Genomic DNA, 17,996 nt, shown 5'->3' with positions numbered 1-17,996 from the left:
AAGTCTGTCCTCAGCCTGATTCCACCGGGAGCTCAGCATGAATGCCATTACAGACTGTCTCATCCTGAGGCAGGAGGATTGGTCATTGATACTCTCAGTTGGAGAAGTGGATGAGGTCGTCGTTGTACATCTCCTGGGAGCTGATGATGTAGTCCTTCTGGCTCAGGTCCTCGGGGTTGATGCCGTCGGCGCGCAGGAACTCCTGGTAGGCCACGCTGAAGGCCTGGCCGATGGACTGCGCGATGAGCTGGGCCTGTGGGGAGGGCACCTTAGAGGGCCGCCTGGAAGGGCGCGGACGCCTCTGGGGAACTGGGACCCTCCACGGCTGCCTGGGGCCCTTTCTGCAGCCGGTACCTGCGGGCCGGGCCCTGGCTGCCCACCGGACAGTGTGGGGCAGGCACAGCCTCAATAAAGGGCAAACCTGACCAGCGACCTGCTCACGAAAAAAAAAAAAATTAACATTGTGAATAGTCTAGACCAGTGGTCGGCAAACTGCGGCTCGCGAGCCACATGCGGCTCTTTGGCCCCTTGAGTGTGGCTCTTCCTAAGCCTTAGGAGTACCCTAATTAAGTTAATAACAATGTACCTACCTATATAGTTTAAGTTTAAAAAATTTGGCTCTCAAAAGAAATTTCAATCATTGTACTGTTGATATTTGGCTCTGTTGACTAATGAGTTTGCCGACCACTGACCTAGGCTATTTGTTAAATTGATTACTATACCCTTCCTCCAGAATAGATACCAATTTAGTTTGTTTTGGTGCAGGCCTGGGAACCTGTATCATTCATATAGTCCCCACATGTTCTTACATTCAGAAAAATTTGAGGAACAGCTAATTAAGACATGTATAATTATTTAAAACATCAAACCTTCTTTTGACAGTTGTCCATTGCTGCTTTGAGGACTGTGGTATGTGACATCTGACTACATGTTTGTATGCAACTGGCTACAGCACAGTTAATGAGCCAATGCATTCTATGACTGTGTGGTCCAGCTAGCTTTGCTCTGTTTCAAGAACAGACTATTTCCCAAATCCTGATCAGCTGCCTGACAAGATGAATTATTGGTTGCAAAGAGAACTGAGAATTCCTAAACTGAAAAATTCAAATAGAAGGGGATCCAAGATGGTGGCAGAGTAGATGGAAGTTATACTCACCTCCTCCCAGGACCAATCTAGAAGTACAACTAAGATATAGAACAATCAACCTGAATAAGCAACTGAAGACAAGCTGAACAGAAGTCTTATAACCAAGGATATATAGAAGAGGCCACATCGAGACTGGTAGGGAGGGTGGAGATGTGAAAAGGGCTGGCCCTGCACATGCTGCAGCTGAGAATCCAAAGGGTTATTCCAGCTACAAAGGTCCCCCCTCAGGAGTGTGGGGTCTCAACCCCAGGCTGGACTTCCCAGCTCACAGCACCAGAGCTGGGAAGAGCCCACATACATCTGGCTGTGAAAATCAGTGAGGATTCTGTCTGCCACAGGGAGACGGGAGGCTGCAAGAAACCCAGGGACCCTCTTACAGGACCAGAACACAAAGTCTCATTCGTGAAGGGAGGGCAGCTTGGAGCAAACCAGTCTCATGAGGAGAGACTAGGTGGTTCTGGGGAGAGAGCTGGACAACCACTATAGTTCTTGTGCTGAGTACCTCGCCCACACTGCCCACAAATGCCATCTTTTTGGGGGTCAAACGGTTCCCTCCTACAGCATCAGCCTGGGAAAATGCAATAGCCCCACCCTCCTGACTCCTTGTTGCACTGCCTGCCAAGCTCAGGTTCTCCGGGAGGTCAAGGGACAGATTGAGATGTGTGGCTCTAAGGCAGGGCCATTTTCCCCTTGCGTATCCAACCAGTGCAGAGCCCTCACTTCATATGGGCAAATCTGATAAAGTCTGCTGGCCTCCCTCTGATGACTCTGAGACCCTACCCCACCACAAGAGTCTGTGGCACTTCATGGGTGGCAGCTGGCTTTTGCATATCCTGGGACTTTCAATGAGTGACCTCAGACCCAGCACTGGCACCCAGTTTCAATCTGTATGAATCTAGAGAACACTACTCGCCCCCAGTTGGTGACTCACTGAGAACCTACCTCACACACCTTGCATACCATCAGAGGCTCTTTTAGTGACTGAGCCTAATAAGCAGCTGGCAGGTGGAGGGGGATCTTAAGGTGCCTTGTGAATTTTGCTGACCTGACCCTGGGCTCAGTGCTGGTGGAAGCCAGCCTTGGTGCACAGCTTGGTCCTTCCCATGCACACCCAGGCCCACCAAAGGCATCAACAAACTGAATCATGTTGTAGCTACAAACAGGTTGCCCATGGCCAGTCACAGGCAGATCTGACATAGACCTTCAATTGAGTTGCTCCCTAGAGGCCTCAGAACCAACACACCCAGTGGCCAGGAAGGCTATTATTTAAAACTGACGGAGATTGCAATTGCAAAGGGAATTGTTTTTGTTGTTTTTTCCATTTCTTGCACTCCTATGTTCATTGCAGCATTATTCACAGTTGCCAAATATGAAAATAACTGAAGTGTCCTTTGATAGATGATTAGAAAAAGATGTGGTACATATATACAACGGACTACTATTCAGCCATAAGAAAAGATGAAATATTGGCATTTGAAACAACATGGATGGATCTTGGAAGATCATGCTATGCAAAATAAGTCAGACATAGAAAGTTAAGAATCATATGATTTCACTCACATGTAGAATATAAAACTAAAATCAACAATGAACAAATAAGAAAAACAAACAAATAAAAACTCATAGACCCAGACAACAGAATGGTGTTTACCAGAGGGAAGGGAGGTGGGGGAATAAATGGTAAAGGGGGTCAAATATATGGTGACAGGTTTGATTTTGGGTGGTGGACACACAATGCAATATATGATGATATATAATAGAAATAGAGGCCCGGTGCATAAAATTCGTGCAGGGGATGGGGTCCCTCAGCCTGACCTGCACCCTCTCGCAATCCGGGACCACTGGCTCCTAACTGCTGGCCTGCCTGCCTGCCTAATTGCCCCTAACCACTCTGTCTGCCTACCTCATCACCCCTAACCGCTCTCCTGCCTGCCTGCTAGCCCCTAACTGCCTCTGCCTGCCTGCCTGATCATCTCTAACCATCTCTGCCTGCCTGCTTGATGCCCCTAACCACTCGCCTGACTGCCTGATCGCCCCTAACCGCTCACCTGCCTCTATGATCGCCCCTAACCGCTCGCCTGCCTGCCTGATCGTCCCTAATCACATTTGCCTTGGGCCCCCACCGCTGCGGCTTCGTCTGGAAGGATGTCTGGAATGACATCTGGAAGGTCATTCAGCTGTCTGCGGCTTCGTCTGGAAGGATGTCTGGAATGACATCTGGAAGGTCATTCAGCTGTCTGGTCTAATTAGCATATTACGCTTTTATTACTATAGACTAGAGGCTCAGTGCACAAAAATTTGTGCACTCGTGGGGGAGGGGAGGTCCCTCAGTTCGGCCTGTGCCCTCTCCCAGTCTGGGACCCCTCGGGAGATAACGACCTGCTGGTTTAGGCCTGCTCCTGGGTGGCAGAAGGCAGGCCCAATCCCTAGGTGCAGTCCCTGGTCGGGCTCAGAGCAGGGCTAACTGGGGAGTTGGGGCGCCGCCCCCTGTCATGCACAGAGCAGGGCGGATCGGGAGGTTGCGATGCCACCCTCAGTCACGCTCAGGGTAGGGCCGATTGGGGGGTTGGGGCATCGCCCCCTGTCACACTCAAGGCAGGGTCGATGGGGAGGTTGCGGCGCCACCCCCTGTCCCGCACAGAGCAGGGCCAATCAGGGGATTGGGGCGCTGCCCCCTGTCACTCACAGAGCAGGGCCCATCACGGGGGTTGGGGCTCCGTACCCTGTCACGCACAGAGCAAGGTCGATCAGGGGGTTGGGGAGCTCCCCCTGTCACTCACAGAGTAGGGCCGATAGGGGAGTTGGGGCACCGCCCCCTGTCACACACAGAGCAGGGCCAATCAGGGGGTTGGGGCGCCGCCACTGTCACACTCAGGGCAGGGCTGATGGGGAGGTTATGGCTCTACCCCGTCACACACAGAGCAGGGCCTGTGGGGGGGTGTTGGGGCGCTGCACCCTGTCACACACAGAGCAGGGCTGATCAGGGGGATGGGGCGCTGCACCCTGTCATGAACAGAGCAGGGCAGATAGGGAGGTTGTGGCCCCGCCCCCTGTCATACACAGAGCTGCAGGGCGATCAGGGGGTTTGGGCGCTGCCCCCTGTCATGCTGATCCAGTGCCAGGAGGCCTCGCGGCTCTGCTGATCCCGGTGCTGGGAGGCATATTACCCTTTTACTATATAGGATAGAGGCCTGGTGCAGGGGTGGGGGCCGGCTGGTTTGCCCTGAAGGGTGTCCTGGATCAGGGTGGGGGTCCCCACTGGGGTGCCTGGCCAGCCTGGATTAGGGGATGATGGCTGTTTGCATCTGGTCACACCCCCTTCAGGGTGGGCGTCCCCACTGGGGTGCCTGGCCAGTCTGGGTGAGGGGCTGAGGGCCGTTTTCAGGCTGGCGGGTGACTGAAGCTCCCAATTGCTCCTTTTTTTCTTTTTTATTCTGGGCCAGCTTTAGCTCTGAGGCTAGGCTCCAGCTATGAGGCCTTGGCTGCTGAAAGCAGGTTTCTGGCCTTTGTTTACCTTCTGTATTTGAAACAATGTTGCGATCCTGCTGGCTGAAGCCCGGCTGACTGAAAGGAGGTTTCTGGGGTTTTGTTTAGCTTCTATATTTGTTACAATGTTTCTTAGAGTTGCAGCTCAGAGGCCGGCAAGGCAGGCGGGGAACCTGGCTTCCTCCATCACTGGAGCAAGCAAGCCTCCCTGTTCACGTCAGCTGCCTGGCTGCCGGCCGCCATCTTGGCTGGCAGTAATTTGCATATCTCACTGATTAGCCAATGGTAAGGGTAGCGGATGTACGGCTAATTACCATGTTTCTCTTTTATTAGATAGGACTAGAGGCCTGATCACAGATTCGTGCACTGGTGGAATCCCTCAACATGGCCTGCGGGGATCAGGCCGAAATTGGCAGTCCAATGCTGCCTGCTGCTCCTGCCTACTGCTCCCGCTCATCCCAGCTGCTCCTACCGTGGGTTTGCACCCAGTCAGTCCGGATCTGGAAAGGCTCACAGCCGTGAGCCCTGCATCTGGCACCCATCAGTCAGCTGAGCGGTGCTCCCACTGTGAGAGCACACTGACCACCAGGGGACAGCTCCTGTGTTGAGAATATGCCCCCTGGTGTTCAGTGCACATCATAGCAACAGGTTGTTCGGTCGCTTAGGCTTCTATACTAATAAAAGGGTAATATGCTAATTAGACAGGGTCAACCAGCCATCTTCTGGACGTCCGACTTTCTTCCAGACAAAGCCATGGTGGTGGGGGCCAAGGCAGAGGCAGTCAGGGGCAAGATCAGGCTGGCAGGGAAGAGTAGTTAGGGGCAAGATCAGGCTGGCAGGGGGTTAGGGACGATCAGGCCGGCAGAAGAGGGCAGTTGGGGGTGAGACCAGGCTGGCAGGGGAGGGAAGTTGGGGGCATTAGGCAGGCAGGCGGGTGAGTGGTTAGGAGCCAGTGGTCATGGATTGCAAGAAGGATGTCTGACTGCCAATTTAAACCGGCAGTCAGACATCCCCCGAGGGGTCCCAGATTGGAGAAGGTGCAGGCTGGGCTGAGGGACACTCCCCCCCCCCTGCACAAATTTCGTGCACTGGGCCTTTATTTTATATATATATATATATATAGATGTTACCCCAATAAGGTTAATATTAAAAAATTGAAAGAGAAATAAAGAGCTTTCCAGACAAGAAAAAGCTATAGTTTATTATGAACAAACCAGTATTATAAGAAATGTTAAAGGGTCTTTTCTAAAAGAATTTTAAAAAAAGAGCAACATAGTTACAAACGATAAAATGTCAACAAATATGTGCCTATCAATTATCACTTTAGGCTTGGCTGGTGTGGGCTCAGTGGTTGAGCGTTGACCTATGAACCAGGAGGTCATGATTTGATTTCCTGTCAGGGCTTATGCCTGGGTTGTGGGCTTGATCCCCAGTGGGGCATACAGGAGGCAGCTGGTCAATAATTCTCTCTTATCATTACTGTTTCTATCTCTCTCTCCCTCTCCCTTCCTCTCTGAAATCAATAAAAAAATAAATAAAATAAAATAATCACTTAATCCCCAGCTGGGTGGTTCAGTTAGTTGGAGTGTTGCCCTGTATACCAAAAAGGTTGTGGGTTCAATTCTGGGTCAGGGCACATACCTAGGTTGTAGGTTCCATACTGGGTCAGGATATATATAGGAGGCAATTGGTGCATGTATAGAAGGCAACCAATTGATGCTTCTCTCTTACATGGATGTTTCTCTCTTTCTCTATTCTCTCTCTAAAAATCAATAAAAAATTTTTTAAAAACTCTCTTTAAAAAGATTCTCTTTAAAAAATAAGCAAACCTCTTTTCAGAGTATCCTGATCCTTTTAGAGGGTGCTTCCTTATTTTGCAGAACAATGGCTTTTCTTTTCTTTTTCTTTTTTAAAAATGTTTTTTATTAGTTTCAGAGAGGAAGGGAGAGGGAGAGAAACATCAATGGTGGGACAGAACCATTGATTACCTGACTCCTGCACACCCCCTACTGGGGATGGAGCCCACAACCTGGGCATGTGCCCTGACCGGGAATCAAACCATGGCCTCCTGGTTCATAGATTGATGCTCAACCTCTGAGCCACACTAGCCAGGCAACAATGGCTTTTCAGTTACTTAAGCCATCTTGTTTAAGGAACCTGAAGCAGTTGCTAGTAGTGCCCTATATAAATCTCTTTGGCTATGACTACCATTTCAGTGCACACCAATTTGCACCTGTTTACAGAGGGCTTTCTGTGGCCACCAGTGTCTGATCTTCCTATATGCATGTGCTGGGCATTGACTCTCCTTGTCTTTATGGGAACAGCCTTTCATGAATGATTGACAGGAGCTGGCTGTCAATGACTGATGAGAGTACTCTAGCTTCCTTGCACCCCAGGTGGGAAAATTGAGGTTCATATTCTTCACTTGCTCTTAGAACTCCATGGCAGAATTGTTCTCAATAGTCTAAAGTCGTGGTCGGCAAGCTGCGGCTCTTGAGCCACATGCGGCTCTTTGGCCCCTTGAGGGTGGCTCTTCCACAATATACCACAAAATACCACGTGCGGACGCGCATGTAGAGTGCGATTGAAACTTTGTGGCCCATGCGCAGAAGTCGGTATTTTGTGGAAGAGCCACACTCAAGGGGCCAAAGAGCCGCATGTGGCTTTCGAGCCGCATGTGGCTTGCGAGCCGCAGTTTGCTGAGCCACAGTTTGCCGACCACTGGTAAAGTATTGACTTGCTCAATGATGAGCACTTTTATTGGCTTCTTTCAATTCTATTTCAGTTCTCTACTAGTCTAATAGTGTTTCCTATGGTTACCTCCCAAATAAATTGCCTGCAGTCAAATACTAACTGTCTGAATCAACTTCCGGGAAACTCAAACTATAAGAAGCTCTTAGAACAACCTCAGTGGAATTTTATCACATCCCACTTGGGGAAGTTGGTTCCCTTCTTTGGGCTTATACTGTAGCAATACATTAAAACTAAGACTAAAAATTGTCCAAACAGCCCTATCCAGTTTGGCTCAGTGTATAGAGCAGTGATGGCGAACCTTTTGAGCTCGGCGTGTCAGCATTTTGAAAAACCCTAACTTAACTCTGGTGCCGTGTCACATATAGAAATTTTTTGATATTTGCAACCATAGTAAAACAAAGACTTATATTTTTGATATTTATTTTATATATTTAAATGCCATTTAACAAAGAAAAATCAACCAAAAAAATGAGTTTGCGTGTCACCTCTGACACGCGTGTCATAGGTTCGCCATCACTGGTATAGAGTGTTAGCCCATGTACTGAAGGGTCCTGGGTTCGATTCTAGACAAGGGTGCGTACCTGGTAGGGGCGCATGTGGGAGGCAACCAATCGATGATGTGTCTCTCTCACATCAATGTTTCGCTTTCTCTCTGTATCTCCCCGTCCCTTCCACTCTCGCTAAAAAAATCAATGGAAAAGTATCTTTGGGTGAGGATTAACAACAACAACAAAATTACTCAAACATTCTATAATAAGCTTTCTCATGAATTTTTAAATATTTCTCTCTACATAACTTTGGCATTCAATAGTAATAGAATTGTTCACTCCACACTGCTTTTTTACTTCTTTGGGAATTGTTAAAAATATATGTAAGGAGTCCGGCCAGTGTGGCTCAGGGGTTGAACTGTTGACTCAGGAACCCGGAAGTCAAAGTTCGATTCCCAGTCAGGGCACATGCCCAGGCTGTGGGCTCGATCCCCAGTAAAGGGCGTGTAGGAGATAGCCCATCAATGATTCTCAATCGAACCTGGGGCCCTTGAGTCTGCAGGCCGACGCTCTACCCACTGAGCCAAACCAGTCAGGGCGCATATTTTTAAAAAATACATGTAAGGAAATAAAATATGTACCAAGTAACATGTTGCTAGACTGAATCTTAAATAATTTGGCTTGCAAAATTTGAATTACAGGCTTTAGTTCATTTACCAAAAACAGAAATAAGTACCACTATCTCCTTTAATTTATAAGTGTGTTTTACAAACCATTTACTTCTTTAATTTAAAACAATATTCAGAATGGTATGGGATTTTGTGTACTACATTTCCAAATCATAGTGTATATGATTATAGGACTTTTTGCAGTCTATAGTGAGAGCCCCAATTCAATTTCATTATCTTAAGTAACAATCTATAAAGAAAGGGAGAAATAAAAAATTTAAAAATCATACTGAAAACATCATCAAAATACAACAAGGTGGCATGTTTTCTAGCAGATCTTGACACACACACACACACACACACACAGAAAAAAAAAGTTAATTTAAATCCACTTTTATTTTTTCATAGATTTTAACAATTATGCACAACTTTTCACATAAAGAGAGTGAAATCTCAAGGATGAGGAGGCAATATATATATGTATGGTCTCTTCTAATCATTCTTTAGGATGGAAGGAAATTTCTAAAGGGCACAATGTGTGAGATTTAACACTGGAAAAATACATAAGAAACTTGTTTAACTGGCTCCACTTAGGACCAGGCACAGCACAATAAATACAGAACTGCATCATTTTTAAAAGACTGTTGCAATTTTAACACATTCGTACTAAAGAAATATGATCAGTGACCAATCTGAATTCTACAACATATAGGTGAAGGGACACTTAAAATGAATATCTGAGCATAGTTTCTCTAGCATTTTCACACCCAAACATCAGCATACTTAAAAAGTAGTAAAGAATGTATACTGCAAATTCAGAACTACAAAAACAAAACAAAACAAAACAAAAAACCCGAAAAACTTGGTCAAACTTTCTTCATCCTATTATTCATTCCCATCACAATTCTAGTTTGCTGGTAAATTTAAGGTAGAAAAGAAAGTTTTTGAAATTATTTTAATTTCCACTGGTCGTAGGGCTTCTGGGTAGGAGGCCACATTGGAAGCCAACTGATTAAGCAGCACCATTAAGTCCTCACCTCAACAAACCATTGCAAAATTTTTATCTTCCAGTATTCTGAAAGGTTATAAAAAGTTGTATGGAAGAATACCTGTCCTGAACTGTAAAAACATGCAATTTTCAAGGATTTAAACAAACTAGAGCTGAATTCTCTACTGCCTGCATCTTTCCTTATCAGACCAAAAGAACTGTATTACCTAAAAATTTAAATAATAACATATTAAGGCATAAAATAAATAGTTTATTTATGCTATTACATTGGGGTATTTGAGATTGTTAGACACGTTCACATGCCCTTTCCTCTCAGAAAGAGGAAGGAATGGTGCCAGCACTGTTGGTCAGAAAGAGTTAATGGGAAACTGTTGCTCTCGGTTGTTCTGTGATGAGCCTTATTGTACAAATACTTAAAAGACAGACAGAAATGATCTTTTTTCACTTGACTCAGACTCTGCTATCAGCAGATACGAGAATCAATTTCATCCCTATTAAACCAAATGGAAACTGTTATGCTGCTATGGCTACAGATATTCTGAGGACTCTTGTGAGCAAATGAATCAAAACCCACATGAAAGAAAGTATTATTTTCTATAATTAGTAAACTGGTTGTTCAAAAATTCAATAAGGGAACAAACATGTGAACATATGACACACGCTATTATCTTGAAAAAACATAATGCCACTCTGGTCCCAAGGATCACGATAGCCCAGCCGGTCCTTAAATGTGCAAACAGCCTTTAACTACTCCTAAATATCTTCTTTGTGACATTTTAGTGTCCATCACACTGCCACATGATTCTTAGGAGCTCAGGCTTCTAAGATGTTTGAGGAAAAGAAAAAGGGTATAATGGGGATCAAGTTCTTGGTGATTGTTCTAAATGTAATTTTAAAAAGACTTTCCTAATAATGCAGAATAGTCCTTGATACTGAATTTTTCCTAGTGAGACAAAATAAGCTTTAACAAGATGATGTTAATCTAAATTTGACCATCTGGCTCCTTTTTCACTTTTTTAGAGGGTACTGATCCATATATTATGCTGAGCCCCCAAAATGCCTGTTTTAAAAACAACATAGTTCCTAACAGTTCCCCATAAATATTCCTGATTTATGCTGGGGAAGCAATGCAAAACTGAAACATTAATCATTTATGTTATTAAAAAAGCAAATATTTCCTGCAAAGCAGTTACTTAGCAAAATGCTAAGCTGCAAATAAACTTGCCATGTAGACAGATATCAAATCATTTCACAAAGTACCTGTCACAATGTAAAGAAAACTGACCTTTCATCCCCAATTCACTGCAAAGACAGTACATGCAGTAGTCTTGTTTAAATTTAGTGGCGATGAGGAAAGGGCAAACCTAGGACAAGGAGGGACGTCAGCCTACATACAAATTTACAGTAGTGTAGCCATTGTATATCATATTTTCTACATTCACCACTTTGGAGAAAGGAACACTGGAACAAAGGAATGTTTTGTATAAGACCTACAAAATAAACAGGGAAACAAATGATAAGAGGCATAAAGCTGCACTAGTCTCAAAGCTGCACAGTAAAGCAGCGAAAGGTTTGAGATGGGAAATTTAGGAAAATATACACATATGAGAGCTTGCTGAGGAAAAGGAAGGAAGAAATCACAGTTCTAATCTTCAAGGCTACGAAATGCATTCTGCATGTCTTCAAGAAGCTGTGCATAGTCGGCCTTGATCTTTGCCTCACCATCTTTCACTGGATCCTGAAAAAAGACATGACAGAATTCAATTTACATTTGGGAAATAACTTTCAGAACATGTAGTAAGTTGCTTATATTTAATATATTTTGAGTACTAGGTTAATTGAGGTACACTGGTAAACAACAGGCAGGAGTGAAAATTATCCTTATTTCCCTTTTTTTCTTTTAAGGGTAGAAATGTGTAAATGGTGTAATACCCCAACCAAACAGAAATAAAATTTCAATATTGTATTTTGCCTACTAACTGTACTCAATGACCAATAATTTATCCTCAACAACATGCAAAATATTGGAAAATTATGCAGCATCACATATTAAATGCATTTCACTGCATATATAATAGTTGGAATTAATTTAGTCAAACTAGACATTTACTATTCAATGTCTGATAGAATTACATTGAGACACGAAAGTAAGATTTCTAAAATAATCTTAAAATGCACCACAGTTAAAATCCTTATGGAAAGCAACTTAATTGAGTAACATGTATAAAACACTTTAAAATGCTTAAGCTCTCTGACACAATCATTCCACTTCAATCATTCCACTTCTGGGAATCTATACTAGGAAAATTCACAAAGCTAACTGCATGAACAAAGTTGCTATACCAACAACTGGAAATTTCCTAAGTGCTTAAAAATAGGAGAATATTACTCTCCAGCAACAAAATAATGCTACAGAAGAAATGTAATGACATTAAAAAGCAATTGTGATGTTGCCCTGGACAGTGTGGTTCAGTTGGTTGAGCATCATCCCATATACCGAAAGGTCATCGGTTCAATTTCCGATCAGGGCACATGCCCAGGTTGCGGGTTTGGTCCTGGTATGGGTGTGTATAAGAGGCAACCGATCAATGTTTCTCTCCCTCTCCCTCCTCTCTCTCTGAAAATCAATAAAAAAATATTTAAAAAAAGCAACTGTGATATTAATTTGATACAATGTGCATGTAAATAAAAAAAAGATATTACCTTTAATCACACTACCAGAAATCATCACTATTATTATTACATCCATATTTTTTATCTTGTTTCTATAAATATTTAATTTTTGAAAATAAAATTTGAATCAAATTATATATAGAATTTCTTTGCAACTGATTTCCTCCTTCATTACACCATAAGCATTTCCCCATGTCTTTGAATATTCTTTCAAAAGAAACATGTAATGACTTGATAATATTCTTATCATAATGCACATGCCACATTGTACTTATCCACTCTTGGATGACATTTAAGAAGTTTAATAAACAACCTTGGACATAAATCCATATGAAAATCTGATTATTTCCTTGGGTTATATGCTTTGAAGTAGAATGACAGGACTCAAGGGTATGAATATTTTAAAATTCTTGATTCAGTGAGTGTCTACTGTACAGGTTTACTTTCAACCTTTGTGCAAACAACACCACACACACACACACACACACACACATTGAGAGAATCATTCTCAATTTCTCAGTAGGTGATTAAATATACTTGGATATTATAACTCAGAAATAGCCGAACCGATATACTTGGATATTATAACTCAGAAATAGCCGAACCGGTTTGGCTCAGTGGATAGAGCATTGGACTGAGGACTGAAGGGTCCCAGGTTCGATTCCGGTCAAGGGCATGTACCTTGGTTGCAGGCGCATCCCCAGTGGGGGGCGTGCAGGAGGCAGCTGATGGATCTTTCTCTCTCATCAGTGTTTCTAACTCTCTATCCCTCTCCCTTCCTCTCTGTGAAAAACCAATAAAATATATTTAAATAAATAAATAAATAAATAAATAAATATAATCCAATTAATAAAATATTTAAAAACAATCCTATACATTTGAGGTTCCACTGATAATTTCATTTAATTATCTAATTATATCTGTGTACTTCCAAAAGAATTACAGTCCACTTAAAAGTTAAAAATATTATGTAATAGGATACTTAAAAGAAGTAAACAACAGAAGTCATTTTGGATGTGCATAGGATTGGATGTGAATAGGCAGATGAGGTAAGGTAATTGCTGCTCAGCAATGACTTTAGCACTAAATTGCCTGGCAGTTAAAACAAATAGAGCCCTCTCTGGTTTGGCTCAGTAGATAGAGCATTGGACTGTGGACTGAGGGGTCCCAGGTTCAATTCTGGTCAAGGGCACATGCCTGGGTTGCGGGCTCGATTCCCCCTGTAGGGGGAATGCAGGAGGCAATCAATTATTCTCTCTCATCATTGATGTTTCTATCTCTCTCTACCTCTCCCTTCCTCTCTGATATCAATAAACATATATTTTTATTTTAAAAAAAGAGATGTATCAGCATTTATTTTAGACATGACATACTATAATTTTTAGCACCAGCATTCCTATTTGAACATAACTTTGAGATCTGCCCTGGTTTTACATAACCTGAGCATGCGTGGAAATGATAAATGTAAGTTTTATACACCAGGTTCAGGACTCAAGTAGTTAAAAAAAATAAAAAGAAACATTTCCTACTAAAAAAAAGTTACAGCAGAAACTAAACATACCTTAAATTTCATGGAGGAAAGTTTATAGAGGATCTCCCCCATGTGCTCACGGATAATGGACCATGTGATTTTATTGTCACTCTGGGCAGTGGTTTCAACAGCTCTACGGGCCATATCATAAAATGCGATCATGTTGGACAGCATCCCAACTGTCTTGTAGAATGGGCAGAACCTAGGGTAAAAACAGCCAAAATAATTAACAAAACAAAATCCAAAGCAGGTTCATTCTTTATGTAAAACTTTATAAAATATGAGAGCATTAGCTTCTTTACTTAAATATGCAGATTACTTAAAATTATTAGATGATATATAATGAATGAAAAAATAGTGGAAAAGACCGGTTTTTGGACAAAGATGTCTCAGAATAGGGAATGGATAGTAAATGGAGAAATATATTTTTTAATGTAAAAAGTGATGTTTATATTTTAATAACAATAATAGTACTACTATAATCTAATCTCTTTGAGGATTTGTTTTTGTACAATGCCGTTAAAGGAATGCCCTAAGTCAGTGATGGCGAACCTTTTGCGCTCGGCGTGTCAGCATTTTGAAAAACCCTAACTTAACTCTGGTGCCGTGTCACATATAGAAATTTTTTGATATTTGCAACCATAGTAAAACAAAGACTTATATTTTTGATATTTATTTTATATATTTAAATGCCATTTAACAAAGAAAAATCAACCAAAAAAATGAGTTCACGTGTCACCTCTGACACGCGTGTCATAGGTTCGCCATCACTGCCCTAAGTCGTAAAATAACTGAGTTGTAAAGATTCCCTTGTGATAGCAGGTTAAGGTATAATGAATAAGAAACAGGAAATGGCAATTTCCTAAAGTTAATAGTAAGCCCTCTTCCACATTAAGGAGTTCATTTTCATTTAACCATATCTTTTAATAATGAAGACATGCAAGCAAATATTCAACTGTATTCACACACTTTTATCGACTTTCTGACATATTTAAACACATTTGCATACATAATTTCATGAATACTCTCTATCACACTCCTTCCAAAGAGTTGTTCCCTTACTGAGTTATGTTTGTGTAGGTAGTTGCTAGAGCTTCTTAAGTTTCTGTGATAGATTTTTGAGTCTTACTGATTATATTGTCATATTTTCTGCTTGTTCTACATTTTGGAAATCCTATTTGTTCAGTTCCCTCTTCAGTCTTACATAAGGCCAAATATGATTTGAGGAGGGAAAAGCCAGCCTGTGGTGAATGGGCCAAATTATCAAAGTTTAAAGGAAATAAGAACTTTAAGCCATGTTATAGCAGACATAAAAGTTAAAAAAAAACAAACCCACAAAACAAGCACTGAGCAGGCCAATAATAGTACTGTTAGGGCAGGGCACCTATTAGGAACTTTGGTAGAAAAAAAAAAGAACAGACGCTTGTGAAATAAGACAGGAAAGCAGAAATTATTTAGGAAAAGAGTAGAGGAGGCATGGGCAGTGGAAAGATATAGTGGGAAAAGTTTCTGAAGGAGGCAATGATCCCCACCCAGGCTCTGCACATTAAGCCACAATTTAATCTAATTAAAGATGGTCTTGCTTATCTCTCTATATAAAACTCTAATATGCAAGTAGACCGAACAACTGTGCGCTGACCACTAGGGGGCGTACATGAAACGTGGCGGGCATCGGCCACAGTGGGATAGTGGAGCAGGTGAGTGGGGGCACCAGACTAAGGCGGGGTGCCAGCTGCTGTCATCTGGGCCAGCCTCTGGTGGTTACTGAAAATTCTTTGCTCCCTGAAGCCAGGGTCCCGCCCAGCGCTTGCACCTGCTGCCGGCACCCGGCACCGGCCCTGATCACTTGGTGCTGTCAGCAGTGCGAGTGACGGCTGCCAGCCCCAATTGCCCCTCAGGGCTTCTCCACCTCCCCCTGTCCCTGAGGGGCGATAGGAGTTGGCAGCTGCCTCTCCCACCCGCTTCTCGCACCCGCTTCTCACACCCGCTGCTGGCACCGGCCCTAATAGCTAAACGCTGTCAGTGGGTGTGAGCGGGACTGGCGCTGTCAGCACATGGGAGCAGTGGCGGTGGGAGCGGGGCTGCTGGCAGACAGGGAACCAGGGGCCGTGGCGGGAGGGGCTGGATGGGGGCGCAGAGAATGGGCCAAGACCCACCCCTATGCCCACCGCAGCCTCTTGGCCCACAGTTCCTTTTCAAGGTGCACGAGTTCGTGCACTGAGCCCCTAGTTTGTCATAATTGGACAAATGAGCAAAATCAAGACAAGGGGACTTATTAGATGGTTAGATGTCTGCTATGAAAATAAAAGTGGTTTCTAATGTAGGCAGCTTCTTCTTCAAAACTCAATAGAGCCCTGGCTCAGTTGGTTAGAGTGTTGTCCCAATATGCCAAGGTTGCAGGTCCGACCTCTAATCAAGAATCAACCAATGAATGCATAAATAAATGGAAAAAATTGATATCTCTCTCTCTCTCTCTCAAATCAATAAATAAAATTTTTTTAAAAATCTAAAAAAACCAACACCTCAATAGAAAATCCTCAAATAAAAAAAGAATAGTGGTGCTTCCAATCAATTTGGCAGTGTAGGTAAATGTGGCACACACATCCAACTACTTGAAATCTAGCTGGACAGAAGTCCTATGTTCTTTATAAGGATATAAAGAAGAAGCCATGTGGACTGGTGGGAGGGATGGAGACTCCAAACAATCTGGTCCCGCACCCATGTGTCGGATGAAAATCAGAGATATTTCTGTTGCTTAGGGCCTCCCAGAGGAACAAGGGGTCCCATCCCCATACTAGGCCCCCCAGCCCAGGGATCCAGTGCTAGGAAGAATAGTCCCCATAACTTCTGGCTATAAAAACCAGCAAGGATTGTGGCTGAGTGAGACAGAGGATTCTGGAGTCCCAGGCAGTTCCTCTTAAAGGGCCCACGCACGGACTTACTCGGACTCACCCGCACTGAGCTCCAGCACTGGGGCAGCATCATGAAAGGTGCCTAGGACATACAGGGAGGCACTGAATTCTCTGTATTCATGGTGAGAGCTGGAGGGGCAGCTTTCCCCCAGACATAAGTGCTGGCAGAGGCCACTGTGCCTTTGCTGAGCCCTTTCTCCACACAAAGTGGGCAGGTGGGAGCATATCTGAGTCTCCATCAACCTGGTTGTTCACCCAACTTAATAATTCCCTGAGATGCTGCCCCATCCAACTTGCTATTTCCAGTGACTTTTACATACAAATGGCCTGGTTGGGATCATAAAGCAAACTTAGCAAAATGGCTCAAAGGTTCACAAATTCCAAACAAGCAGTCTCTAGTTTCAGCATGCTTAGCTCTAGCTAAGTGGCTCCAGGTCCGACACAAGCAGCAGTTCCTAGTTTAGCCTATCCCAAGCACCTTCAAGCTCAGCACAAATAGTAGCCATCTGCAAATCACTTTGTAGCTCCTGCCAGGTGACCCCAGGCAGGGCACAGGCAACAGCTAACCTTAGCCTGCACCTCCTGGAAGGGCCCAAAACCAACACACCCAGTGGACAGCTTCAGACCACACTGAGCACCACCGAACCACCTCCATGAGCTACACACTCAAGGGGCAAAGTCATTGAGGGCCAGATCCCTGCTGAAGCAATTCCTGCAACATGAGGTGGGCCCCTGCATAGCAGCTCCTCCACTATAACCATAGCCATTCCTTGCAGTCAATAGGCCTGGGCATAAATCTTAACTAGTGATGTGTCAACAGCAATCAAGGCTCAACTGCAACAGAAGGATGCACATAGCCCACAAGGGGGTAGGGGGCACGGGAAGTGCACAGCTTGAGTTACTAGAGAGACCAAGCCACTGGGCCCTACAAGACACCTACTACATAGAGTCACTCTACCAGGACCAGGAGATGTAGCAGCTCTACCTAATACAGAAATACATATACAGGGAGAGAGCCAAAATGAGGAGACAAAGAAATAGGTCCCAAATAAAAGAACAGAACAAAACTCTAGTAAAAAACTAAACAAAATGGAGACAAGCAATCTACCAGATACAGAGTTCAAAACACTGGTTATAAAGGACTTGTATGCATGCATATGAACATAACCAATGGACACAGATGGGGTTGGATTGGGGGTGAGGGCATGTGCTGGGGGATGGAGGTGGCCGGGGAGAGGTCAATGGGAGAAAAAGGAGACTTATGTAATACATTAAACAATAAAGAATTTAAATTAAAAAAAAGCAACACTGGTTATAAGGATGCTCAG

The 17,996-nt window shown here is 43.7% G+C and overlaps 1 protein-coding gene across 4 annotated transcripts in view; it reads right to left on the bottom strand.

The window, feature by feature from the left end:
* Positions 1-10,922: 10,922 nt before the first annotated feature.
* Positions 10,923-17,996, bottom strand: part of ATP6V1A (ATPase H+ transporting V1 subunit A) — a 47,494-nt gene continuing 40,420 nt past the window's right edge. For all 4 annotated transcript variants that reach the window (XM_006094458.3, XM_023758684.1, XM_023758683.1 and 1 more), the window contains 2 exons: positions 13,787-13,958; positions 10,923-11,290 (listed from right to left, as the gene is read on the bottom strand). In XM_006094458.3, coding sequence (XP_006094520.1) covers positions 11,198-11,290; positions 13,787-13,958 — 265 coding nt within the window. In that variant the 3' untranslated portion in view covers positions 10,923-11,197. The remainder of the gene's footprint in view (positions 11,291-13,786; positions 13,959-17,996) is intronic.

Source organism: Myotis lucifugus, unplaced genomic scaffold (genome assembly GCF_000147115.1).
Source record: "Myotis lucifugus unplaced genomic scaffold, Myoluc2.0 scaffold_137, whole genome shotgun sequence".
Lineage (NCBI taxonomy): Eukaryota > Metazoa > Chordata > Mammalia > Chiroptera > Vespertilionidae > Myotis > Myotis lucifugus.
This window is presented reverse-complemented; position numbering and strand designations above follow the sequence as displayed.